Source organism: Lethenteron reissneri, chromosome 5 (genome assembly GCF_015708825.2).
Source record: "Lethenteron reissneri isolate LAM-NWPU_2019-01 chromosome 5, ASM1570882v1, whole genome shotgun sequence".
Taxonomy (NCBI): domain Eukaryota; kingdom Metazoa; phylum Chordata; class Hyperoartia; order Petromyzontiformes; family Petromyzontidae; genus Lethenteron; species Lethenteron reissneri.
The window spans coordinates 5,729,278-5,757,224 of NC_083783.1; the positions used below are offsets into that span (position 1 = coordinate 5,729,278).

Sequence of the window (27,947 nt, forward strand, 5' to 3'; positions counted from 1 at the left end):
AAAAAAAAAAAGAGCTACGTTGCTCAGTGAGCCTTACCTGGTAGAATAAAATTGGCTGATCGTAGAATTTTTTTTAGTTTATTGTATTTTTATATCATGGTGGTGGGGAGGGAGGGCTTTCATCCATCAGCTGGCGACACGGTGCCTGATATCGTTGCGCGGTTTTCTTCCGATTCAACACGTTTGAATTCAGATATATTTTTGCTCGAGGCCCACTGTCCGACGTAGGTTCGTTTCCCCCCCTGCCGCTCTCCTGCCGCTCTTTGCTTGCCAGCGTTGCATCTGCGCGGCGGCCGATGCGCCGCGCCGTTTCTCAGCGGCGCCACGAAGCAACCGGGGAAACGTCACGGGGTCCAGCGGCGTGAACAATTCGCCCGGCGCCTGCGCGCGAGCCGACATCGTCGTCGCTCCATCGCCGCGAGGCGCGTCACCTCCGGGCCCTCTCGCCATTTAATTGCACGGCGGTTGTTACCGACGGGCAGCTCGCGTCAAGTTCATGTATTAGGTATAGCCCTTTGAGCCATTCGGCTCTTGAATCGGGTGCAACAGCAACAAACAAAAAAAACTAAAACATGAACAAAAAAACATCTTTAAGTTAATATGTGACTGAGTGCAAGCAGAAAATCCAAGAAAAGACAGCAAAATATTGCAGAAAAAACACCATACACCAACGCTGTGTGCATAAATCCCAGTGGGATGCAAGTCAAACAACAACAACAACCACAAGACAACTTAGAATAAGGCCATCAGTCTAACTCTGTACTACAACAAACAAACATGGCTAAACCAATACACTTTTCGAAATCACCAAAATAAAGCCATGAAAGCAATGAAACAGTGATCATAGGAACTGTGATGGAATTTTCACAATAAATAACATAAACAACATGTACTACCAAAACCCTGCAGCCATAGCTGGCTGCATGAGTCACTCCACAACAGCAGGAGCATCATTCGGAGTATTATAACTTTTCAATGCACCTTTAAGATCAGCACACTAAATCAAAACACAGGTCATACTTTGCAGTGATCATCCGGAGCGAAACATTTTATTTTAGGCCACTGAATAGCACTGGCAGCTAGGGGTGTACAACTCATCTAGAGCAGTTTTGAGTGAAGACCTCATAGGTAGTGATTCAAGTTGCAGTGTTTATTGGCAACAGCATTCCAGACCCAATGCATTGCGACGGCCGCGTGTCTAAGGGTGCACCGAAATAGCAGCGGTGGACACCTGTGGGTTTTATAATGAAAAGTGGGATGCAAGAATCTGTCAGGGCCACTGATGATGCCCTATCCCCCGTGGCCTGCGGAAGGTCGCCGCGTACCAGGCCAGGTACATTTACATTTAAATTCCAGCCTCTAGGCAACCTCGTAACGGCTCATTTCACTCTCCTCCTTCTGAGCCCCTCGGCGATTCGATAAATTTGTCCGATTCCAAGGTCAGAGTTCGAACCATGAACACAGTATTATTATTACAATTGTGGTGATTGTAGTGGCTGTAGCGGTCACTATGAACACTTTACGGAGTTTGAAATGTCGATTCTTACTCGCATGGTTCTGCGATGTCACAATACATCTGACCCCTGCACATGAACTCGCCTTCTTGCTCCAGCTCCACAGTAGTCGTACTCTCAGGGTCACGTTTCCTCCTTTGGCTGCCATTCCATTCCCGGTCATATCCATCGGCCCATTTAGTGACGCGTCCTGGCCAATTCCACTTTCATAAATTATCAATGCGATGTCTCGTATGCATGTTGAACTTCTTTCGCACCGTACGTAGCCAACCATACTAATCGGTACCCGTTTAAAGCTGAGTCGACATAGGGGAGACCCAGGACTGGCACAGATGTTCTTCACTGATGTTGGCCATGAGCGAGAATCGAACTCGGGTCACCGGGTTCATGAGCGTAGCTCACAAGCTGCTGCTGCACTCTCACGCTCTCCACTTTGTCTCTGCCCAAAACACAAAGATCCCCCATATAGCCTTAACAGGCTGTTTTTGGGAAAGTGCGGTTAGCGAGCACCTATGAAGGCCAGCACGGCACACAAGGGGGTGTAGGTGGCCAACACCACGCCCCAGTGACGATGTTTACACATCGCACCAGGTACTCATTTGAGGCTGCGTCGACCTAGGGGAGGCCCGGGACCGGATAATCGTCACTGGTGTTGGCCATGGGCGGGAATCGAACTCGGGTCGCCGAGTTTTATAGCGCAGCACAGCTAACCCTTGCACCCCCGATCCCCACACGTGCACACGCGCACGCACACACGCACGCACACGCAGGCGCTTCTCTACTTCATCCACGTGATGGACCACGTGGCGTCACGCGACTACATCCTCGTCTACTTCCACACGCTAACGAGCGAGGCCAATCAGCCCGACGCCGCCTTCCTCCGCACCGTCTACAACACCGTGGACTTGAAGTAAGCGGCGCCCGTCGGGGAGATGGAGGCGGTGGGGGGGGGGGGGGTGGTGGGGGAGCGGGGGGAAATGGCACTCCGATCAGCCAGTCGACCGCGGTGCGATCGGTCCAAGAACTTGCCCGGTAGAGTCTCTGTTGTGCCCACTCGTTCTCCACCCGACTCAGCCAGTCAAGTCGTCTCGTGAACAAGTGTGCCTGTGTGTTGCCACTTCAGCCATGCCGGCGTGTTGGAGAGAAATTCGCAGCATTTTTAAAATTTTGTATTACGTCCCTGTGGTAGCTACCGCCAGCATCATCAGGCAGTGGCCAGAAATCTGCCCGATGGTAACTGGCTCTATCTACCAGTGAAACACCATGCCATATGGTTAGGAATTAGGAAGTTCCACCACTGGCGAAGGGCTAAAGATGGGTTTTTATGTGAGTCTGTGGGTCGCTATGTCAATCTATGCATTTTATGTGAATCTCTTGAGTGTCTATGTAAGGCTTTGGGGTTCCATGTAAGCCTGTGGATATCTATGCGAGTCTTTAGGTCATCTCTATGTACGGTTGTGAGTCTCGGTGAAACTATGGGTCTCTAAACTAAAAACCATGGGTCTGTGTGCTTGAATTTGGATCTGTCTCATGTTTGATTTGTGTGTGTGGACAAATTTTCACTTATGGTGAGCGGTAGTGTAGCAGTTAGCACGCTGCACTATGAAGTCAGCGACCCGAGTTCGATTCCCACTCACAGCCAACACCAGAACCGGTCCTGGGCCTCCCCTAGGTCGACTCGGCCTCAAATGTGCACCTGGTGCAATGTGTAACCATCGCTACTCGGGAGACGAGGGCGGACGTACGTGGTGCTGGCCACCCACCCGCTAATGCGTCGTGCAGGCCTTCATCGATGCTTGCAGCACTTGCCTCGGACGTACGTGGTGCTGGCCACCCACCCCCTAATGCGTCGTGCAGGCCTTCATCGATGCTTGCAGCACTTGCCTCAACAGTCTTCCAAGGCTGTACGGAGAAACTTTATATTTGTGTGGGCAAGTCCATGGTAACGAGGCCAACTGCAGCCGTATTCAGCTGCCGTGGGCTCCGTGCTGTAATTCTGTTACCATGGGATTGGCCCCCCTGGGCACACCGTCGAGCTAATTCTTTAGTGAAATCCTACGATATAATAGGCCAATTAAAAATAATGACGGGTTTTTTTTGTTTGTTTTTGCCGTGACTTAGACGAAAGAAAGATATTGGTGTTTCAGCCGACTGGCTTTTTTTTTCAGGAAACGCACAGGTTTTTACAGCAAGATATACATATATATATTTAGTTACACAGACGTCTATCAAACTGCTGCACTGCGGTGTAACGGGCGGCACGCTTCGCTTGCGACCCAGAGGTCGCCGGTTCCACCTCCTGGCGCGGCCGGTGAAACGGCGGTGTCGGGTTTCTTAAATCGTCCACCTGTCCGTACCCCCTCTCCCGCCCAGCGGTCCACCCGGCGGCGTTATGAATGGGTTCCACCACTGCGAGAGTTGATTGGCGGTGGGGTAAAACGCGGGCACTCCTCGCCTCTCCCAAGACGTCCGGCCAGCGTGGAAGAGTAGGCCCTTTGCCACGGCAGCTCCCAGGCTATGGAACGCTTTGCCTTTCGCAATAAGATGATCGGAGTCGTTTGAGCTACGTCTGTCTAGAAAACTCCCCTCTTTAAATTGCCCCACCCAGTTCTGCATTGCAGGTTCTGTTTATTTTCTGCTTTCCATACTCGGGGTGCGTTGGGATTCATACAGACGAAATGAGCCTCTTTGCAAATGTAATATATTGTATCTATGGGGACCTTTTTTGCCCAGTATCAAAATAATAAAAAAATAAGAATAGGCTTAACTTTTCTGTGGAAATAAAAACTGGTGTGTTAAGATGTTCGAACACCAAACAGACACGCCAACGACAAGGCATCGAGTGTGCGTGAACCACAACGTACCTGTGGAAGAAACATGCAAACAAACATGCTCTGACAGTGGATTACAATGATGGTGCATATTCTTATTTGTCCACTTTATTTGATTATTTGTCACAGCGCCATGAGAAAGAAATTTAAACCTTTTTGCCAAGGCTCGGCATCCGTCCGTGGCGAGCCGCATCTGAGCCGATCCTAGGTCGGCCCTTCCACCGACCCGCACGGACCACCGTGGCGAAGTACGGTTAGAGTGACCTCGTATAACAGTCACGGAAGCCTCCATCCAGCAGTGGATTGACGAGTGTTGTGAATCATGAATGGGGGAAAAGAAACTTTTTTTTTTTGCTTCGTGCGACAGCCACGTGTGACTTTAATTATCGAGGTCCTCGCACCGGTTTGAGGTGGAGGGCCCCACACGGTTTCGGAATTCGCGAGCACTTCTTCCACGTTCCCCGCCGGGTCTCGGCAAGCACTGTAAGACGGACGTCGCCGTCCATTTAAGAGGAAGCCGCTAAGCCCCGGCGCCGGGAGAAACGTTTGCCGCGTTACTAAATAAAGACCTCGCCGCGAGCCAAGGCCCGACCCGGGCCAGCGCGTTTTACTTTGGCCGCCGGCTGCCGCTTGTTTGCAGAACAGATTAGGTGCTAGCGGCGGTGCACATGCGGGGAGCAACGGCGTGCGGGGCATGCCGTACCGCCAGCGTGGACGTTCCCACCCCCTCTCCCGGCCAGACACCGATTGGGAACGTTTGGAAAAATCCCAATCCGCTGCTGCTACCGCTACTGCCGCCTTATTCATGGAGGGGGGGAGGGGGGGCCACCCTGCCCACTCCCCCTCGCTGCCCCCTCTCCCCCCCCTCCCCTACTGTGCATTGGCACGTCCATCGCCTACACACGATCCGCGGGCTGGGGGGGGGGAATTACTTCGATAAGGGAATGTTTGCGTCACCGGAGGAGGAGGAGGAGGAGGCGGCGGCGGGGAGAATGGAAATGTTTGCGTGACGTTATATTGCCAGAGGTCACAGCTACCAACGCACGTACGTCTGAATCGACGTAGACATTTTGAAATGCAGTTTGCTTGCTGGAGCCGTGCACTTTATATTGCGAGAGGACATCGCTTGCAAAGTAGACATCTGAATAAATTAATAACTGCCCTTTTTGTAAAGAATTGTCAAAAGGTGGCATAACCTCACATATCTTGATTTGCATCTCGACTGTGAAGGTAGCTTGACTACAGTATTGTGAACTGGAGTATTGTGATTCTTTTTTTATCCTTCTCTTTCTCTAGTCCGATTTAGCTTATCCAGTGTCGTGTCATGAAACAGACATTTCCATTCATAATGCAAAGAGAAAGTGTCACATCACCCTGTGCAAGAGAACGGCTTCTGGAAGGTGATATTGCAGAACTACTTCTGAGTTACGTAGAAGGGAAATAATAAAATATAAATAATTAAACATAATAATAAAATAATTCTCACGACGTTTCGGCCACAACGCAAGCAGCCGTTCTCAGGTGAAGAACAGGTCTGTCGCTGTCTTTCCGACAGACCTGTTCTTCACCTGAGGACGGCCGCTTGCGTTGTGGCCGAAACGTCGTGAAAATTATTTTATTATGTTTTATTTTTATTATTTTATAATTTCCCTTCTACGTGACTTTACCGAAAGAACCAAGAAGATGAATCCCTGCAGTCACGAAAGCTTTAAATCGAAATTTACTTCTGAGTTCCTTGAATTGCATCTTATCCACGCAAGGACGATGCTTTGAAAGCCACATGGAGCTCACAAGAAGTCACAAACACCACGCGCAGTAGATCCCTGGCTTCGATCTCCCGCGAAGCTTAAGGGGGGCCACAATCTTTGTTGATCACGTCAAGTAGCATAAACCGTCATCACGCGTGCTTCGGTGATCTTCGCAGTGGCGGCTTTGGTCTGGCCATCGAACAAAGACGGTCGCCGTTTCGCGTGCTTTCGGGTCCACTTCTGCGGCCATCTGAAAAGCTCTTCCGATATCAGGAGGCCACCGGAGCTATGGAATTTTAAGTGTAGCTTGGAAACGAATTTCTTTCGAACTGCTTTTTGTGTTTAAGTTTGTTGTCCTTCCCCTGCACCTGTGATTACACTGGTCAACACACTTTTTCTGGCATAAGGTAATCCGACGGTTTTTAATGTAATTTTGGGGTGCTGATTCCAAATGTGGCATCAGTTTTTGTCTATCACATCAGGTTTTTGAGATATCAAATATTGCATTTTCAATAAAAACTGCAGAAGAAAAATATTAAATAAATGTGGATATTTACATAAAATTATATTATAAACACACTATAGTAAAAATACGGCACCATATTTTAACACTAAAGCAGTCACTGACTCGCAACAACTTGCAATCATAAGTGACAGAGTTAATTTTGGGTAAAATCAATGAAAATGGGGTATGCCGATAGCATTTGGAATCAGTACCCTGAAATTAGTCTAAAACAGCTGCAAAAGTCCAGGCCAGAAAAAAATGTTTTTTCTGTTGACCAGTGTTAGCAACTGCATCCGCTGCACAAAGATACCTAACAACTCAACGCCCGATTCGTCATCACAGTGATGCACCACTCCGCTATTACTGACGCAATTAGAGTTGTTACTTCACATCAACATCGGCCACGTGAAGAACGTGGGACGATCACCTACATTAGCAGCGCATGTGAGAAGATACATGACAATCGCCATGACAATCAATCCAATGAACGAGGCATCCACAGAGCGAGACATTTTCAGAACCCGACGAGTTAAAGCCGAGATGCTTGACACGATTGTATTTTGCGCGGTAACCCGTGACGGGGCTGAAGGGTGCCGACTCGCTACACTTGTGAGATCCCGGTCGGTTTAATCACAGGAGGCCTGAAAGCCGAATTGAAACCCAGGGTCTCGGCGTCGGCGCCTCCGGCGTGTTATTATTCCGCCGCACCTCTCGGCCACCCCCCCCATGTTTGTGCGCTTCTCAGGCGAGAATGTCCAAGCGCGTGATTGATAGCCGGTCACCGCAATTGGGTCGCTCCGCATTTAAATGTAGGCCGCCCTGCCTGATGCAAACAAATGGCACACGCCCTGAGATTGCTCAAATTTTGCCAGAACGAATATCCGGTGCTGGCCAAGGGCTCAGCCCCCACCCCCGCCCCCCCTCCCCCCCACCTGCGTGTCACGGAATCACGTTGACTGATGGACGGTGGCCGACCTTGCGTTAATTTGGCCGGGAGGTCGTGCGTACGTACGCACGCACGTTTAAGCGAGGGCGCTGGGGTGACAAACAGGTGTGTCACGCTGGCGCGAGCAAAATCAAAACAAGGGGCGAAACAAAGCGGGAGAGAGGCACCCTTCAGAGACTACCTCCTGGACGTGCGACAGCGCCGCCTTTATATTTTGAGAATTAACAACACATTCATCTCGCCGAAATCAATGAGCACAATTTAAACAATGTCAGCGCCTGACACGGAGAATTATAGCCTTCAGCTCCCAGCGTTAACCCCTTCCGCTTTGCCCGGTTCGTGACACACCCGCCCGCTGGGTTTGACGACGCGCGGCGAACGTGATGGACCCCACCGGGAGATCCCTGCTCCTTGCGGTCCCCTCTCAGCCACTCTCCAGCGTTGCCTGCGACTCTCCGCTACCCTTGCCCATCTTCCTGTCGATCTCCAATCAAGCCCAGGCCCCCCCCCTCCACCCTCCCGCTGGACAATCGCACTACGCCCCAGGGTTATGATTTGTTATTATTTCTGGGTTTCCCCCCCCCCCTCCCTCTCTCCTGGTACCGAACTTGACCAAATATATTTTTTTCACAGCCCCCACCCCCCCACCCTCCTCCCCCCACCTTACTCTCCTTGTCGTGCGATAAATGCGAGCGCGGAGGGCAAGTGGCCGACAGCAGCCGTCTGGAGCCGAATGTTCCCCCTCCGTTACGATAACGTGCGGTGACTCAGGGTGTCTCTGTCAGACCTTGTTTGGGGAGGCAAGTCTCAACCGGAAGCTCCTGTCCCTGCCGGGAGTGGGGTGGGGGGTTGGGGTGGTCGGCCTGCACTGTTGCTGTGCACCCATGAGAGGTAAAGGCGCAGCCCTGCAATCGCTTACTCATGCCGCTGCTGGCGGAAGGCGCCTCCGCTCGAGACCCCCTCCAGGGAGGTTTGAGGCCTCCTCTTCCGCGCTTGGGAGAATTAGGAGCCACCCACATTATACAAACAAAGACACACACACACGACTAACCTGCCAACGACTAATTGTGCTGGAGAACCCATTTATTTTATACCGTTGATTGGACAGGAGGCGGTGGAGGTGTGTGGGCTCCTAGAGATGGAATCGAACTGGCGACCACCGGTTTGCTCGTCCGGCATGTTGAGCATCACCCCGCTGTACCGGTGATTCACTCTTCACGTTTCCCCAATCCCGTGGGCGTGAGAATGCACGGTTGTGCATAGGCGCCCCGCGCTACCACGAGGACGCACGTCGGGCTAGCGGCGGTGCGTGCGTGCGACGCGCGGGTCTTTTTATTGAAATTTTTTTTTTTTACGAGAAGCGTTTAGATTTTTTTTTTCTCCTCGTTCAGGTATAAAAATAGGAGAGCGCTCGCGTGGGAAAACCGAATTGGTTATGAATGATCGCACGGGCGATTTCAGACCTGGTAAACACGTGCGACAGAAAAGAAAAACCACACGTACGCTCCATTCTGATTTATCTCACCCTGCTGCTGCGGCTAACGTTTGGCGTAGATACAACGCTCGCGCCCGGCCCCGTTGTCGATCCACTGCTGGATGCACCGTGAGGGCTAAACCTACGCCCGCGTCGGTTCACGAGGGTTATTTTGACCATACTTCACCACGCGGCGTTGGCGATGGCTGGTGGTTGCGTAGACGTGGAAGCGTGGCGGTACAGTACAACATGATGTTTTGCCTCACCGCCCAACACGTAGCCCCCCCTTCCCCTCCTGTAAACCCGATGGCAGCCTGCGTGCGCGCGACTGTCGCCCCCCCTCCTTCCGAGCACTATCCAGGCCCCTGACCCTGACGTATCCTGCGAGATTCTGCCGAGATTGATTTGGTCCCCGTAAGCGCATTACTCACCGTTACCGTGAACGAACGAGCTTGCCGATTTTGGGGGGGAAATTACGATCTGACGACGAGCGTTCAGCGTTGCCGACGCGAATGTACGCAAGCGTCGGAGAAGCTCCGCTTGCAGGAACGGTTCCCCTCGATGGCAAGCGTCTGACCGTTGTTCATTCGCGAGCTGCACCGTGGCCGTGATGATCTGCCACGCTACCCGTGTCATTATAATTTCCTCGGCATTGGCGGCGGTCTCAAGTTTCTCCGCGCGGCTTTCGCCAGGTGCCGTTTGCGGCTCGCCGCTTGTCGTTTTACAACTTCGGGAGGCCCCGTGTTCAGCAACCGATATATATCTATATTTTTGTTACACTTGCCCAGCTCACTCTGTGGTCTCATACATTTTTAATGCTGTTTTACTCCCCCGCCTTTAGTGAGTGCGACAATGCAATTAGTTAATATTAGTTAATATGCACAGAAGCGGGATGATTCCCAATGCGGGAGGATCAAGAGCGGCGATGGCGAGCATGTCTGTAGGTACGTATGTTGAACATCTTTCCTCCCGTACGTAGCCAACTGTGCTCATCGGAGGTGCGGGACGTCCGTAGCAAACAGAGACCACCTTGTGCCTTTAAAAAATTTGATTTAAATATCATTTATTTCTAACTGCTTTTCCTAATTAGTTTGTTTTCCCTCCACGCACCTCTGATTATCACGGTTGGCTACGCACGATACTAAAGAAACGCAAGCAGCCGTCCTCAGGTGAAGAACAGGTCTGTCGGGAAGACAGCGTCTGAATGAAACACCCCAGGCTTGGAGCTTATATTTAAGCTGGGTTGGAGGGGGAAGAGCGCCTTGACAAAAGAATTGGCATATCAAGAGGAATTTAACATATTTATGGGAAATGCAGATATGGGATTAGTACTGCTTGTGAAATGCGTAGGAGGTGGGCGGGGGGTTTCAAAGTCATATTATGCCCGTGCATTATGCAGGATTAGCAGCATCATTATATTTGGTTTTATTTTTATTACTTTATTATTTCCTTTCTATGTGACTTTACCGAAAGAACCAAGAAGATGAATCCCTGCAGTCACAAAAGCTTTAAATCGAAAGGTACTAAAGAAGTTCAGCGTATATACGTACGTGCCAATCGTCGCATCTCGGCTTTTGCGATGGAGGCGGCTGTCACCAAAGAGGAGCTGTCAACGCTGTTTGAGAGCAGATTGATTGAAAGGTTTATATACCACAGAAAGATTAATCATTTTCAATCCATCATCATCGTGAGCAGTAGCAGCCATGGTTAATCCACTGCCCATTGAAGGCCTCCCCAAGATGCCTCCACCCCTCGTGATCCTGTGGTATAACAATCCGCCCCAGAACCTGTACGCGCGCTGAACTTTTTTTTAATCACATTAATTAGAACGTCAATAATGCCATTTGCTGTCGTGTCTTGTGATTATGAGATGTGATGGGGTGAGTGCTTTCGTCCGGCAGTGGATTGATCATGGCTAATGATTATGATAAATGCGATTTGTTTTTAGGCAGGAAAGCCTCACCCAGTGTCTAGGCTTTATCAGGAGGGGCTTACATTTATGTATATTTCCTCACTTAATTCTTGGCTCACAGAGATACCATGAACAAATTGCACCCGATAGATGTAAATTATTATCATTATATTGGAGATGTTTTAGTCGACTCCGTTCACGAGTGTCTCAGATGACTGCGTGACCCAACTCGGCAGAACCTGGAGAAAGCCCACCACGCAAGCGAACAGGGGGAATATTGAAAGTTTCATCGCAAATAAATTTGAGAATACATCGCTGTGTTTCCATCTCCGGACCACATCACAACACCAGGTATTCCCGTACCTACCAGATGCAACTCTGCTTAGCATCCCATATCTCTTGATGTAAGTTGCATAATTTATGTATGTTGAACTCGTTTCGCACCGTATGTAACTAACCGTGCTAATTGGAGGTGCGGTGCAAGAACAACAATCTAAACACAATAATCAGTTCTCAAGAAATGAGTTTTCAATCTAGATGATTTAAAAGTACAGAGTTCCAGTGGCTTCCCAATATCGGAAGGAAGAGCGTTCCAGACGGCCGCAGAAGCGTATCTGAAAGCGTGCGATGCGCGGACCGTCTTTGTTAGATGGCCAGCCGAAAGCCGCTGCTGCGAGGATGAGGGAGCACACGTGATGATGGTTTATGCTCCTTGATGAGATGAGCGAGGTTTTGGTGGTTCATTTGTGGCAAGCACTTTGTGTGTAATGAGTGCGACCTTTACAATGCATTCGTTCGGCGACCCGAAATTATTAAGAACAATTACTTGGTACGTTTGTCATTTGCGGAATTACGTAGCGCGCAAGCACAAATATCACAGAGTGCGTGTACGTGGTATATTTTTCCATTTTAAGGCAGTGCGAGTTTTTTTTCTAATTTCACTTAAAATAATTTAGTCACGTTTTTTTGACGGCAGCGTTGCCGTAGAAATCTCAAAAGAATGCCAAAACAGTGTGATGCGATGTGAGAAAAAAAAGTTTGGCTGGCTGGCTGGCACACGGGTGCGCAGATGCGCGCGGTCGTGATGTGCGAGGCTATAATGACGTTGCCTGGTTTCACAGACGAGGAGTATTGTCTGTAGGTATGGGGCAATGTTCCCGTGTGGTTTTACCCAATTTAATTATTTGAAACGTGACGCCGGCACGCATGGCCTACTCTCTTTGTATCCGATTGATAGGACGACGTTAAAATGCACCCGCGGAAGCAAACATAATAGGCGGCTGTATCGCGTAAGCCATCGGAAACACTCGAAGTGGCATCCTCTGCTGTTTTGTCGCAAGAATTGTGACCGGGTTAAGCCCCCCGATGGGACATTGCGGAGTCTGCGTTTGCACCCAAAGGCTCCATTGCCACATCCATCTTTAGGCTCTGCAAGCGACAGGCCAAGGATGGGAATTTCAGAGGGCAGATGACTCGTATTTTAATTCGCCACCGTCTCCCCACTCCCGGCCCCTGACAGGTTCACCCGGTCTGAGCGAGACGCGTCGGGAAGAGACGCGCATTGTCCGTGCCGCGTGGCCCCCCGCGTTGATTTCGCTATTGAAATCACCGACGGATATATTTGTCACCAACGTGTTTTGATTTTCCTCTTTGTCCTGCACTGCCGGCCACCGGTCCAATGAGTGAAACTGGACCGGTGGCCGGTGGTGTGGAATAGAGGAACAAGTAATGTTTTAACAAGGTACAAAACCTCTTTTTTTCTTCTTTCTTTCATCGATGACGATGGGGGGCTGACTACTGCTGCCCATGAGATTAACGAGGCTGAACGAAGAAGCAGACTACGATGATTTAAGTTAAACAAGCTATTTAGTGGCGACTGCGTTGGCAGTAGCGCACAAGCACACAAATAACACAAAGTGCGTGTACGTAGTATATTGTTCCATTTTAAGGCAGTGTTCGTTTTTTTTCTAATTTCACTGAAGAGAATGTAGCGACGTTGTTTTTTACTGCAGTTTTACCGAGGAAATCCCAAAATGATCAATCTCAAAACAGCTTCATGCGATATGAGAAAAAAAGTTTTGCTGGCTGGTCTCTGGGTGAGTCTATAGATCTGTGTGAGTCGTTGGGACTCTTTGTGAGTCTGTGGGTCTCTGTGTGAGTCGTTGGGACTCTTTGTGAGTCTTTGAGTCTCTGGGTGAGTCTATGGGTCTCTGTGTGAGTCGTTGGGTCTGTGTGAGTCTGCAGGCCTCTGTATGTATGTAGTTGAACTTCTTTCGCATCATACGTAGCCAAGCGTGCTAATCAGAGGCCTCAATGTGTGTCTATTGGTCGCTGCGGGAGTCAATGGGTCTATGCATATGTCTATGAGTCTGTGGCTCTCTAGTCTCTAATCATCCTAGTAGCATCGTTTTTGTCTTTTCTCAAACCATATGAGTCTCACCTCCGTGACCTCCAGAATTAGCCTCCCGCACAATCTCCTTCATCGGTGTATCATCAGTATTGTTATTTCTACGCAAGCGTCAAAAACCGGGACTTACAATGTCCTGGAAAGTGCAGACTCAAGGACATATTTTTAGTTTTCTTCCACCGAAGACGTAACAGATTAGACAACCACCTCTAAGAGAGAATGATCCCGTGAACACCTGGACAGGTGGCAACCCCCCCACCCGCTGGCCCCCACCCTCCCCTCCAACCCTTCCACCTTCCTCGCCGTGAACTTAAAAGGACACGACCAGCGCCGGATTACCAGCGGCAGTCGTCAGCGGACGCGTCCGAGTGACGCTGCGGCACCTGCCCCGGTCCACCTTGCCTGAGCTGCTCGGGTTATTTATTTTATTTATTTTAATCCCACGTTTCCCGGCACTGACTGACGCACACGGAACGTGACGTCGGCCGAGCCAGTGCCGCGCAGCGACGCGTCCCCGCGCGGGCGCACGCACGCACACAAAGACAAAGATCCCCCGTGTAGCGTCAACAGGCTGTTGGGGCAATTGCTGTTAGCGAATAGCACCTATGAAGGTCGGCACGGCACACGAAGGTGGGTGGCCAGCACCACGCCCGACTGCCTTTGTCTCCCCAATGGCGATGTTTACTGCACACTGCACCAGATACTCATTTGAGGCTGAGCCCACGACCGGTTTCAGATGAGCTTCACCGGTGACGACCGGTTGCCGGGTTGGTAGCGCAGCGCGCTAACCGTCGCACTCCCACTCCCCACACACACACACTCACGAGCACGCTCGCACGCACCCGCTCGCACACGCAAGCGAGCTGCAAGGCATGTGCACTCGGCGAGATAATGCGGGCGAGAGCCGTGCTCAAAGAGCGGCGGTTGGGGTCGGGGGAGGGGTGGTGATGGGGTGGAGTGGTGGGGGGGGGACGTCCGTCGAGTGGCCAGCGCGGCGCGAGAGCGTCAATGGTTCACGACACCCTAACACCCTAACACCGCCACGGCCACGATGAGGTCACGAGCGATGAAGAAAAGCACCCTTCGCGCACTGTCGATCGGCTCTGGCGAGTTCTTCTCGCCCCTGCGCTTGAACAGGCGTCTCAAAATACACACAGGACACAGCGTCCTTCCTCCTGTGGCTGACGGTGATGTCGAGCGACAGCCCCGAGTTTACATCGAGGCGGCTGATGAGCCAGGTGATTGCGTCAGGAGCAGCTGTGATGATGAGGCCTCATCCTTTGTATTTTGTGAATCGGTGGGGAGATGAGGAAGGGGAGGAGCATTGTGTCTCCATTATTCTACGTCCCATGGTTCTGTTCTGGGTTGTGACCACAGTCTCCCGCACGCTGGCCGGGAGAGAGTTTTACATTTTACACGTGCGCATCATATGTGACCGCATCTGTTGCGGTTTAATCGGCTGTGTGCCCGGCAAGCTGCGTAGAAAACCGAACCCGGGGACCTCTCCTGCGTCTTGTCCGGGTCTCTCGCGAGGCGGAGGTGTTTACTACTTCTTGTTGGCTCCACGTGGCTTTCCAAGCATCACCACCATCATCATCATCCCCAGGGTTGGAGTTGCGATAAACAAGGGATACGTTACCGCTAACTCGGAGCGACCGGGGGTTGTTTCCGCCGTTAATGATTAAACGAGAGAAAATCAAACATCGCCTCCCACTGCAGCGTTCTAGTTGCACCGTCTCGTCCGCGATGTTGCGACCTTTCACCCCGCGTGCCGAGCGCTTCTTGACGAAGTGAAGGGGGTTCTTCCTCCCACCAAAGAATCTCGCCGTACGTGGCGTGGAACGTTGCAAGTGGGAGCGGCGACGCGGCCCAACGGCGGCGCTTCCGCCACCTGTAGCAGAGATCATGGGAACCTCCCTTGCCAGTATCAAATATATAAGAATAGGTTTTACCCTTTCTGGCAATAAAACAGGAGGTGTTAGGATGTTAGAACACCAAACTGAAACCTTTTGCAAAGAATCATGTCTGCATTGGTCACATATACTTGTGGTGAACATGTAAACTAAAAAAACATGCTTTGGTAGTATATGATGATGCATTGTCCCTGAAACTGATTGGTCCACACCAGAGACAGCTTTCTTTAGTGCCTCGTCTCAAACGGTGTTAGACTAGAAGACGCCAAAAGGAAGGCGACTAGCACAAAGACAATGCACACTCAGGACATTGAGAGCTCGGGGTGAGCAGCCACATCATGAGACCTCCCTTGCCAGTATCAAAATATAAGAATAGGTTTTCCCCCTTTTTTCTGGCAACAAAACAGGTGTTAAGATGTTCAAACACCAAACAGAAATCTTTTGCAAGGAATCCCGTTTTTTTTCACGGGACGCCCCCCTGATTGACGTCTTTAAAAACGAGCTGGCAGTTGTTTTCCGGTGTCGTGGTCCAAATGTGCCAACAACATTTTTTATTGATTACCCCCAAATTACTCGATTGGGGATTACACACAGCGGCAATCGTCGTCCCTGCCGGCAGACTAGCACCCGTCTTGACGGGCCTGCGGGAACAAGAAGTTATAAACAGCCAGTGAGAAGGGCTCCCCGTTCACCCGGCGGTGGATAAGCCGCGGCTGCTGGCTCTGGTGTGGCGGGGAGGGTGACGACAACCCCACGTGGTCACCGTGTGGAGTTGTTCCACATCGAGAGGAGCGTTGCTCGGAGGAGCCGGTAGCGGCGTTCGGCGATGACACCACGTTGCTTCCACATTGTGAAGCGCTGCACACTCAGGGCCGTGAGAGGCACTTGGTTGTGGTTATGGTTGTGGTTATTGCTGTGGTTGTGGTTATTGTTGTGGTTGTGGTTATTGCTGTGGTTGTGGTTATGGTTGTGGTTGTGATTATTGCTGTGGTTGTGGTTATGGTTGTGTTTATTTTTGTGGTTGTGGTTATTGCTGTGGTTGTGGTTGTGGTTATTGCTGTGGTTGTGGTTATGGTTGTGGTTGTGGTTATTGCTGTGGTTGTGGTTATGGTTGTGGTTATGGCTTCCGTCCCTCACTGTATATCGTGATGGGTGTTGCCCTTGCACTGCAGGTACCGGAAAAACCTCAAGGCTTTCTACATTGTCCACCCTACGTTCCTCTCAAAGGTGTGCTCATCATTGTCACCACCGTCGTCGTTGTCACCATCTTCGTCCCTAGTAATAACCAGGGTTTCCTGCTGAATCTGAACCCCGCAAACCTCTGCGACAATCGGCAGATGTACAATTGCGGGGTCGTCGATGCTTTTGCAGGATTAGCTTTTGGTTCAATGCGCTGTTGGCTGAAGTTTACATAACACCAAAGTAAATGCATTTCATATTTCAAGCAGTACCCACTACAGTGATTTTGTGAATTATCGCTGTCCAGTCTCACACTCCGATTCAACACACCCCAGGCTGCACCTTGACCATTCACTATAAATCAATTGGATAATTATTGAATCATCGACACGCTGGTGGCATTGAAGTTTAAACTCACGCACCCGGTCTGGTACCCACGCACATCTGTGTACTCGCCGTTCACTATCAACTATTTTTATTTTACCAGGTAAGGCCCACTGAGCTTTTTCAGATTCGACCTGTCTGCAAATAATAGCTCAACGAACTGGCTCATCATGTGGAAATTTATAGCAGCCAAATACTCGTAATGCTTGTTGGTTCTAATGTGGAGAGAGAAACCGGAGGACCCGGAGAAAAATCCACGCGACCACGGGGAGAGACACGCAAACTCCAAATACACGGCAGGCGTCAGGGTCGCGATCAAACCCGTAACCTCCTGCATACCAGGTGAGGGAGTTAACATCTCGCCACCGCGGCACCTGTACCCTCCCTCCCCCCAGGTCATGACGTGGTTCTTCACGACGTTCACCGCGTCGGGGCTCAAGGCGAAGGTGCACAGCGTGCAGCGGCTGCAGCAGCTGTTCGCTCACATCCCCCCCGAGCAGATCGACATCCCCCCCTTCGTCCTCGACCACGACCTCCAGGTGACATGGCGCGCTTTGCGGCCATCCGGCTGTCCGTCCGTCTCTCTGACCTTTCGTGTGTCTCCACGTCCGTCCGTCTCTTTGACCTTCTGTGTGTCTCCACGTCCGTTATTCTCTCTGACCTTCCGTGTGTCTCCACGTCCGTCAGTCTCTCTGACCTTCCGTGTGTCTCTGTCCGTCCGTCTCTCTGACCTTCTGTGTGTCTCTGTCCGTCCGTCTCTCTGACCTTCCGTGTGTCTCCACGTCCATCACTCTCTCTGACCTTTCGTCTGTCTCTACGTCCATCCGTCTATCCGTCTGTTTAACCGTCTGTTCATCTCTCTATCCGTCTGTCCATGTCTGTCCATGTCTGTCCATCCGTCTGTCCATCCGTTTGTCCGTCTTTCTCTCTGTCTGCCCGTCACTGCAATTTCTCTGCAGGGGAGGGGGTGGCCGTGGGGGGCTGGGGGGGAGAAGGAAAGTGTGATTATTTTATCGCCGACCGTTTCACAAAAACCACGGGAGCTGCTGCAGTTGGGAACGTTCCATCCATCCAAATCATAGCTCGCGCTGCACGCGGTAAAGGGTTCACCACGGCAGCGCACAATGGAGCCGGCTCGGTTAACTACGTCACGGTTAACTATGGCTTGGTTAACTACGGCGTGGTTGACTTGCTCAGCTACGTCGTGGCTAACGACAGACATGAGCCTGCCACTAACCTGCCCTCGGTGTACGCCCAGTCACGCCTCGTCGAAACTCTCCGAAGCTAAGAGGGGTTTCGAGCGCAGCGAGTAACAACGGATGGGTGGCCGCCACCGGTGCATGCCATGTAAATTAGGGGGCGGGGGGGTGAGGGGTGCCGGTTGCACGTGGCACGACCGTGCCGTGGCCTTTCCACCGCTCGTTGCAGAAGGGTTTGCGGATCGAATCAGAAGGACCGCCCTGGTTAATACTGTCATGTGCAGCGTTTACCAAATTAACACCAATGCGTCGTTGGTGTTATTTTTTCACCCCCCCCCCGCCGCCCCCTAATTTACTTTCTGTGCCGGCGTCACGGTCCGTGTTTAGCAGATAAAAAAATGTACTCGCAGATGACATAATTGGATGGAAATCCCCCGCAACAACATCGACTGTGAATCTATTGCAGACCGCGTGATCGTCTGCGAAGCGAAGCAGCTTCGTGATAATAATAGCCTTGCGCTGGAACATCGACTTGAAATCTCCCCGACGTCCTTGCGCGCTTTGGCCGCGTTGAGTTCGCATCGACGCCCGCGTGACGTTTCTCTCTTCCCGGGAAACGGATCTTCGGGCATGTCGAGCGAAGCGTCAGACACTGCTGCCGAATCGTCGCACGTGCGGCACAACCCAAAAACCCACCGTGGGGGGGGGGGGGGGGGTTGGGGCTACGCAGCACCACAGCCACGATGACCACACGCACGGTGGAGATCCACCGCTGTGACCTCGGTAGTAGAGAGTGGTACGCCGCGTGAACCCTCTGCTCGCTCGTTCATTACGAGTCGGATGAAGGCAGTGGTCGCTCCATACGCCCCGTTGTGGCTGTGTCCACGCTTCAGGGACGGCTCCCTTTGTCGAATTAAATCTTTCCCACTTTTGTTCTTTCCACTCTCTCCGCAGGCGAACCGCGCGTACTACACAGATGACCCGTCGGGGCACGATCTGTAGACGGATTTGGAGCAACTGGAACCCCGGCGGTAATAACCCCCGTGGCAACAGCGGCGGCGGCGGCCGTCGCGAGCCATCTCCTCCCGCCGGACCCAGCCCAGCGTCGCTCGCACTCCCCGGCCTCTTGTAAACCAACGCGGTTGGGGCTTGGCCCTGACATTGTTGGACCGCGCCGGCCAGCCGGGGGCCCACCCTCCCGTGCCGCGTCAGTTCCATGCGCCCTCTCTCGCCCACCGGGCGTCGCCGATGCGCGCTTGGTCAGCACGTGCGTCGTTTGTTTTGTTTTAGAGAAAATGTCAAGACTCTTCGGGGGGGGAAATTATTCTGGGCGCTGTTGCCGAACCGTTAATGGTTTGTTTGCTCCATTTTAAGGGCTCCGGAGAACCGCCACTGAAAGATTTCGAGAGGCTAATCCGTCCGGCAATCATTGTACCTTCTTTCCCACTTCATTTGCTCCCCACGGTACGTATAAGTGTGTGTGTGTGTTTGAGTGTGGGACTGTTTCTTGCCGCGTGAAAGTTATGCTAGGAAATCGTTGAAGATGTGAAATGAATTGGGGTCGACCGTGAGGAGTAGGCTTCATCACAGCAGTTACGCGGTTGACGATGTGACACGGCCGTTGGTGGCGGCACTGGCAATGATTTGTACACTTGCTGTGCACACCTCTTGTCCAAAGCCGATTCCACGCCTGGGCGATCGGAATCGCGCCCGGAGTTGCGCAACTTCGTCGCCTGCGGCTGCTTTGCCCACTTCTGAGCAAGCAGTTGTACGGCGAGGAAATGAATCGGTGTGTTCGGGATCGTAACTACCGATCAAAGGGGGTCGGCAAATTGTCGCTGCGAATCGCTGAGCGCAGCCGACGCTTGAAAGTCGAGCCTCTCTCTCGTGCGAGCAACCCGAGTTGTGAACACTTGAGTGCATCAAGTGTTACGCAACTGGATCGCTCGGGTGTGGAGCCGGCTTGAGATGAGGCATCGTGAATGGGTCGTGTGCAGGTTTTGGTGAATGAACTACGTGGATTACAAGTTTCCTGGGCAACACTTTCAATGAAGAAACACGTGGAATTATATTGATACAACCCTGCTGCTTATGCACAGACCTGGCACTCTGCAATAAGCTCTTTTTAACGCAAGCAGTTGTGCTCTTTGCACGTACACATATGCATTGTATTTAACAAATAATTTTTTGAGCGGGAAAATCTGGTACCTACTTTGATAGTCTCAAATAAGCTTTTGTGCACTGCGTTCATTGTCACTTTTTCCCCCGATTCTCTCCCAACGAGCTGTGGTTAGCGCGCTGCGCTATAAACCCGGCGACATGCGTTTTATTTTCCGCTCGCGGCCACCACCAGTGACGATTATCTCAATTGGTTCTGGGCCTCCCCTAGGTCTACTCAGCCTCAAATGAGTACCTGGTGCGGTGTGTAAACATCGCCACTGGAGAGACAAAGGTGGCCAGGCGTGGTACTGGCCACCCACCCCCCTCGTGTGCCTTGCCATCCGTCACAGGTGCTCGCTAACAGCACTTTCCCCAACAATCTATTCAAGCGTTACAGGGGGGAGTCTCGGTCTTTTTTTGCGAATTAGTGCGAGTGTGCGTCTGAGCAATGCCAGCGCGCGGTGGCTCATTCACTGCCTTACCATTCAAGTCACCGGGGTTCGATTCCCAGCCGTCAGTGGCAAGTGGTATCTGATCCTCGACTAGTTGTCCTCCCCTAGGTCACCTCCGCCGCAAATAAATAAAGCTGTTATGCTGTATGAATGTCAGCAATGGGGAGACACTGGTGACCGGTCACAGTGCCGATCGCATCACCACCACCACCATCACCACTACCATCACCACCACCACCATCACCACCATCACCACCATCACCACCATCACCACCACCATCACCACGTCGTTTGCAGCAATTTTTAAGAGGTACCCACAAATAGCACCTGTTGTGTCGGATCTCATCAGGCTGAATTGAAGCGGTCTCCGTGTTTGCGCGTGCGTGACCCGATCGTTTCCTGTGCCTGCGGGATTCATGTTGGTTTCGTGCTCGAATTTTATTTACTGAAAAATTCTGGGCGGATCGGCCGCCCTCTCTACGCGGCGGGAAAGGCACACGAGCGGTAAACAGGAGCCCTCATCCCTCCGCCCCCCCACCCCCCGCCTCTCCCCCCCCCCACACACAATCAGAGAGGGTCTCCACTGCACGGCGAGATACATGCAAATAAAGATTGCCTCTTCGGTGCCGCGTACTTTCTCCCGGTGCTGTTGAGACAAAAGCGCACGTTTATTAAATCCCACATATTTCACGGCCTTAATTTACGTCGAACGAGGTCGGGTGTCATTATCTTCATCAATATTACACAAATCGTCAATTGTAATGATAATAAACGAGCGACCACCTTAAATCTTTTTGCCACCGCGACTCTCAAACCTGGCTGACTTCTCGGCAGAGCGCAAAATCTAATTCCCTGACGCACGCCCGCCGGCTCGCTCGCTCGCTCGCTCGTAATGTCTCTTCCGTGGCAATTGGCCACACCAGAGTTGCGCTTCAACGGAACCTGTCTCCCGGTTGGACGGGCGAGGCATGGAAATCAATCGGCACACTTTATCCACGGGCAGCAAGCGGTGAATGTCTTGTGCACGGTCCCGCTAACCCGTAGGTATTAAGTAAAAAAAAATATTTAATTTATTTACCGTTTCCATTGTGACGTTTTTTTCAGTTTTGTTTTACCGCAGCTTGCCGTGCCATGCAGCGGGTACTTTTTTTCTCGTCCTTTTCGTTTTTTTCGTTGGCGGGCGCCGAATGTCGCGGGCGCCCGTGATGTCAATGTGAACCTACGGCAGCGCTGGCAATGCGGGAGAGTGGTGTGCACTGGTGCATCCCGCACGCACACGCACACACGCAATGAAGCCACGTTGGTCGATGTAAAAAGAACAAATCCTAATCCACGTCATTTATCTGCGGCCGACGGAACTGCGCGCGCGCGCGCGAGTGTGTTTTGGGACCAGAAACGCGAGGTGCGTTTTATTTCGACGTGTTGCGTTTTGTCTTTTTTTACCACGCCGCTCTATAGGAAGCCCTCGCGTCGACCCGTCGCGCCGGGCGATTCGTTTGCGTCGCTTTGACGTCCACGCGCTTGCCCCCCGCGAACTCACGCGGGCGAGAGCAGGCTGGTCAAATATCCGTGAGGAGGCATTCCCTCCCGGCGTCCTCCGCTGTGTACCGCACCCCCCGCGGCCTACGTCGAATATTTCCCAAAATCCGGTTGTGGATTTTACGGATCGGCGTGGTGTTTTTCTGTCCGCAAGCGTCCGCGCGCCGTCCGTCGTCGTCCACCGCTCCGTCCGTCCGTCGGTTGCGCTCGATGTGATCTTGAAGCCCCGTTCTGAAATCTGCTGCACGTGCCCTGGCCTTGGCATTGCTTTCCACCACTCGGTTTTGATTTACCGCCAGCCCTGACGGTTGATTTGTTCCACCACGATTCCCACTTCCACTCTCACCCCCTCCCACCCTCTCGCCCCCCTCCCCTCGTTAATTTGGCACGTCGTCGCTCCATCGATCGACCTCGCGCCCCCCCCCCCCCCCCCAGTGCCGTTGGTGTCGAGGCCGGGGTGTGATGACGAGCGATGTGCGGCTGCCCAACCCCCGGAGCCGGTCGTCCTGACGTGCACCGCAGCGGAGTTTAAAAACCTCGCGAGCAGATGCCGACCACATGTTTTTTGGCGTTCATATTTTAGTTTCTCTAATTATTTTTCACTGTGTCGGTTTATCGCTTTTTTTTGTTACCTCTGTAGGCTTGGGTGTTTATTTTTGGTCCCGGATGCAGAGTTTTACGATGGAGTGCGAATTTCCACTCAGTTCGTTTTCTTAAGGGACCTAAATTCCACGCCGTGTTTGTGTGTAGTGTCGCCAAATTGCACATTCTAGGCGAGTGGTTGAACTTTTAGGATAAATAAATGTCTTTGGTATTATTGTTATTCGTCTTATGGCACGTTTGCCTGTGAAGGTCCAGAAAAATCACACTTTTGTCTGTGTGTGGGTGTCGGGAGCGATGGCACAGTGGTTAACGCACATGGATAATACTTGTGTGTGTGCGCATGTGCGTGTTTCTGTGATCATATGTGTAGGTGCAGCGGTGGTGTAGCGGTTAGCGCGACGGCCTCCGAACCCGGCAACATAGGTTCGATACCCAGACACGGTTAACATCAATCGCTTTTATCTGAACCAGTATTGGGCCTCGCCTATGTCAGCCTTAAATGAGTATGGTGTGTCAACCTCCGAACCAGGAAGATGAAGGTAGGCTGGGTGTGGTTCTGACCACAACACGCGATTGTGCCGGCCTTCATAGGTGCTCGCTTAACTGCACTTGCCCCAACAACATATGTAGGCTATACAGCGGGGGGAGGGGGATGGGGACATGCGTGAAAAGAGCTTCATAGGTCATCGGAATCTGACAGTTTAAATAAAGATTCTGATTCTGGAATCTTTACTTTTGTGTGCTTCTGTGTGTCCGCGTGTGTGTGTGTGTATATATACTGCATGAGGATCGGTAGTGTAGCGGTCAGCGTGCTGTGCTACGTGACCTGGTGAAAGCGGCAAACACCAGTAGCGATTATCTGAACCGGTCGTGGGCCTCCCCTAAGTCGACTCAGGCTCAAATTGGTGTCTGGTGCAATGTGCAAACATCGCCACTGGGGAGACAAACGCGGTCGTGCGTGGTGCTGGCCACTCACCCCCTCGTGTACTGTGCCGGCCTTCATAGGCGTTCGCTAACAGCACTTGCCCCAACAGTCCGTTAAGGCGACACAGGGGATCTTGGTGTTTGATGTACACTGCGTTCACATCAGGTGGAGTTGGCCAGTAATCCTCACGGGGTTACGGATGGTCGCGTCCGTCCGTGTTTTATCGCCGGACCGGCGGTGACGGCCGGCTGGCCGCGGTGGCGTGGGGGACGTGCCGGCGAGAGAATGCGGCCCCCCCCCCGGCTCCCGCCCCCCCGGTCCCACGCTGTCCTTGCCGGGACGTGCGTCCCCCTCACGGCCCCACCGAGATCGGCAATCACTCGCACGACCTATATTGAAGTGGCGGCAAGAGTCGGAGGGTGCTTTCTTGCCGAGATCTGGTGACGCCGAGATCCGGTGACTCCGAACAAATGCGAGTGACTTGCCGTTTCGTTCTTGTTATAACAATGTAAGTGTGTGTGTGTGTCATCTCGGTCATCTCAGTCAGTTGACCCGTGGCACCCGGGTCTGCCCCTTGACCTACTGCCAGCGGGCGTTCGACACTTCACGTGGCCTCAAGGTGCACATGGCCTGGCACAAGCGTCGTGGTGATTTCACCGCCACTTAGTGTCGAATGGCGGTTGTTGTTGTTGTGTGTTGAACTTCTTTCGCACCGTGCGTAGCCGACCGTGCTAATCGCATGTAACAAGAACGAAAGCCTCACCGAGTTCCAACTCTCTTCTTCAGTAGGGTCCTGCCAACTGCATGCTCCTGTGTGTGTGTGTATGAGATCCCAGTTGAGTAAGTTTGCAATGTTTTCTGCATTTGCATATTGCGTGTCGTGTTCAGCTATGGGTGGGAATTTGAGAACCCGCAGTAAACCCATGGCGAGCATACGAACTGCACGCAGAAAGGCGCCCGGGTCGGGAATTGAACCCCAGGCCCTTGTTGCGGTTAGGCATGAGTTGTCACCACCCTGCGACCTGTCAATTCGAGAATGAAACCGATCCCGTGGAACCGTGTTCATCGGCTCTTTGCGGGTTAACGTTCGCTTGCTTCACACTTTGACACAAAAGTAACGAAAAAACTCAACAAAGTCAGTCTATCTGTAGGCTGCCGGGTTCACAACGCAATGTGCTAACCGCTGCTCCAACGCTCCCCACCCCCACCTCGTGATTGTTGTGGTGCTAAAGCTGTGGACAGCAACCGGTGGGAGGGAGGGGGAGGAGGAGATGGGGGGGACTTTGTTATTTGCGACGCTTTGAGTCACTTTTGCCGGCTCGGTGGGACGCGCGGGCAAGAGTCGGAGCGGACCTTGCGTGGAGACGCGGGGTGAGGTGAACCTGCAGGGGTTAACGCACGCCACCTCCCCCACCCCCTTCCCCGTGCAAGGTGACGCTCACAGCTTGTGACGGTTTGTTTCAGGGGCTGCTAAGTCTAACGTGAAGAGATCTCTGCCGATTGCCTGTGCGGTGGAGTAGGGGAGGGAGGGAGGGATGCACTTTTTTGTGGTTCCGTCAGTAACAATGAGATGTCACGCCAATGCGGTTTACGGGGCTTCACGTGTTGCGTCCGTGTCTTTCCCTGTGATTAACCCGCTCGCTGAAGCTGTGAGCAGGAGGAGGGGTGGAGAGGGGTGTGAGTTGTGTAGCCAGTTGACGTGTAGATACTCTCCCGTCAGCGCGAGTGTAGCTGTCGCCGTGTGATGGGAAGGCACACCCCGAAGCTTGCGTTGTCCTCGGCCGGTTTTGTTTTCCGTCGGTTCCGTACGAAGGTATAAATATGGCAATCACTTCCGGTGCTGCAACCGTCGATCGAATCGCCGGGTGATGAATTGTCTCTTTGCGCTCGGCGATGCGTGCGTCGGATTGCGTGTGCGCGAGCAGGGCCGGATTAAGATTTTGTAGGCGTCGTGAGGCCCCCAGTAATATTTTCAAAAGGAAAACAAAGTTAAAGAAAAATCCATTTTATTTTTACAAGGCGAACAACAAATAAAATTCGGCATTCACAAATAAAATATCTTTTCACTCGCCCCCCACGCCTTAATCCGGCCCTGCGCGCGAGTGTGTGTGTGTAAAGAAAGAAAAAAAGTGATTATTTTCTATCTGTACGTGGGCAATCCTGCAAAATCGTGCAGCCTGAAAAATATGAAAATTTCTCGAAATCACCCCAGTAAGCGCGCGAGAGCTGTCTGAGTGAAGTTAAATGTGTTGGCTTTTCATTTAAAAAAAAATCTTTTAAGAAATAACAGCTCTTAGAATAAATTATTGGTTCGACACTAAAATTATTGCACCATCGCCACCATTCCGTTGTGGATGAAAAATATCAGGCGGGAATCGAACCTAGGACCTTTTAGCCATGAGGGAGGAGAGAAACTTGCACACCTACGGTTGGTTCCTCAATGTACACCCACGCTCTCTGCGCCAGTGGGTTCCCGATCTCTTGTCAGATCAGTGGCTTTGGGATTAATGTCTATTTGGGGTTTGCGTCTCTCTCTCTTTCTCTCCCACCGTGATCGCGTCGATTTTTCTCCCGGGTCTTCCGTTTTTTCCCCCTCCACATTTCGAATCGACGTGCGTTTTAGAGTATTTGGCTGCTATAAATGTCCAAGCCACTTGGTTGAGATATCATTTTTGTGATAGCCAGGTCGCTTCTAAAAAAAAAAAAACTCCATAGCTAAAGTGGGCCTTACCTGGTAAAATTCTAAACGTGTTTTTATTTAAAATATATAGATATTTTTAGAATGTCGGTGAACCGTTGCACCTGTTCTACCCCTGTGTTGGGGAAACCACTACCGGGGCGGGATGCGCGGGGGAACAGTCTACACGTTGCTCCCCCCACTTGTTAACACTTTTTATTGTCAAAGCCATCGGCACGGCGGCTCCTGGCGGCGGCCACCACCGTAGGACGACGCGGATGGTGGGGATTGTGCGCTCCGTGCGTCACGCGGAGCGTGCGTCCTCGCCGTGAGTGATTGCGTTAACCCGCGGAGCGACACGCTCGCTCGGCACGCGATGAACCACTTCGGTCCCGGGCGTCACCCCGAGCCACCACGCGTGCTGCTGCTGTTTCCACTGCTGCTGTCGTTGTCGCAGCTAGTGCTGCTGCTGCTGCTGCGTGTTCGTGGTGACGCGCGCGTTCTTTCGGGGAAAGCGGCCGTCCCCGAAGTCCTTTGCAAGTAACCCCTTAACTGGTGACGCTGCCGCGCTGTAACGGTTCGCAACGCTGGACTTTGCCAATCACAAAGGTCGTCCGCTTCGATGCGAATTTCCCCACGGCGTGACAGCAAGATGCGCCACCCGCTGTCGTAGCGACCGCCGCCGTGATGCCGACGCGATGCCGACACGTGTGCCAGGCACAGCCCTCGTCGTGCGCTCCACTGCTGGACGAGGGCTCCTCCCCCCTACTACGCATCGAGCGTGGCGGGTTGGCGAAGGACCAGCGGAGGGCGGGCGGGCGAGCCGAGGCCCGGGAGCATAGACGTACGGCACAACGGCGGATTGCGCCGTGACGCGTGGTCACCTGTCCGGGCACCGTGGTTGCGCTCTGCGCTCAGCCCCCCACCCCCCGTGTGTGTGTTTGCCGCACTATCTGCGAGGACGGACGATGGGTTGATTCGGCGACGGGGAGGGGGTCGTGAGTTTACCGAACCCTGCTCAGGGTTTCAGCCGCTGGGGAGCACTTCTGTAAATGTTTTGCCGTAACAAGTTTTTTTTTTTGCTCCGATGTGAAATGTGAACGCCCTCATTCTCCCGACTCCTCACCCTCCCCCCACCACCCCCCCCGCCCTCCCCGACTTTGTGATTTCCTTTTGCTGTTTATCGAACTGATTAAAACAATGCAAATAAACTTGTCTTTTTTTTACCTTCACCTCGTCTCGTTGGCGTTCCACTACGGGCATGTTGCGATCGATGTTCGGTTGCGTTAGTACAGGATTTGTCACTTTACAGGGGTTATTTTATGAATCTAGATCAGCCGGGGGTGCCGTGGTGGTGAGATGTTATCTCCCTCGCCTGACATGCAGGAGGTCGTGGGTTCGATCTCAACCCTGGCACCTGCATATTTGGAGTTTGCGTGTTCTCGCCGTAGTCTCTTTACTTATGCTATGATACACTTAGACGACTAAACTATAAAAATATAACTAAATTCAAGATGGCAAATAGTTTTAATATAAACTTTTTTTTACGGGGGTCTGCGCTTAACAATGCGCGTCACCT

At 52.1% G+C, this 27,947-nt stretch overlaps 1 protein-coding gene across 1 annotated transcript; it reads left to right on the top strand.

The window, feature by feature from the left end:
- The first annotated feature begins 2,288 nt into the window (after nt 1-2,288).
- LOC133351734 (ganglioside-induced differentiation-associated protein 2-like) lies at nt 2,289-27,560 on the top strand. The gene is made up of 5 exons (XM_061567179.1): nt 2,289-2,424; nt 16,423-16,477; nt 17,209-17,352; nt 18,967-19,043; nt 22,599-27,560. Exons 1-4 carry the CDS (start codon nt 2,309-2,311, stop codon nt 19,012-19,014), a joined length of 363 nt encoding a protein of 120 aa, XP_061423163.1. The 5' UTR covers nt 2,289-2,308; the 3' UTR covers nt 19,015-19,043; nt 22,599-27,560.
- Nucleotides 27,561-27,947: the final 387 nt, after the last annotated feature.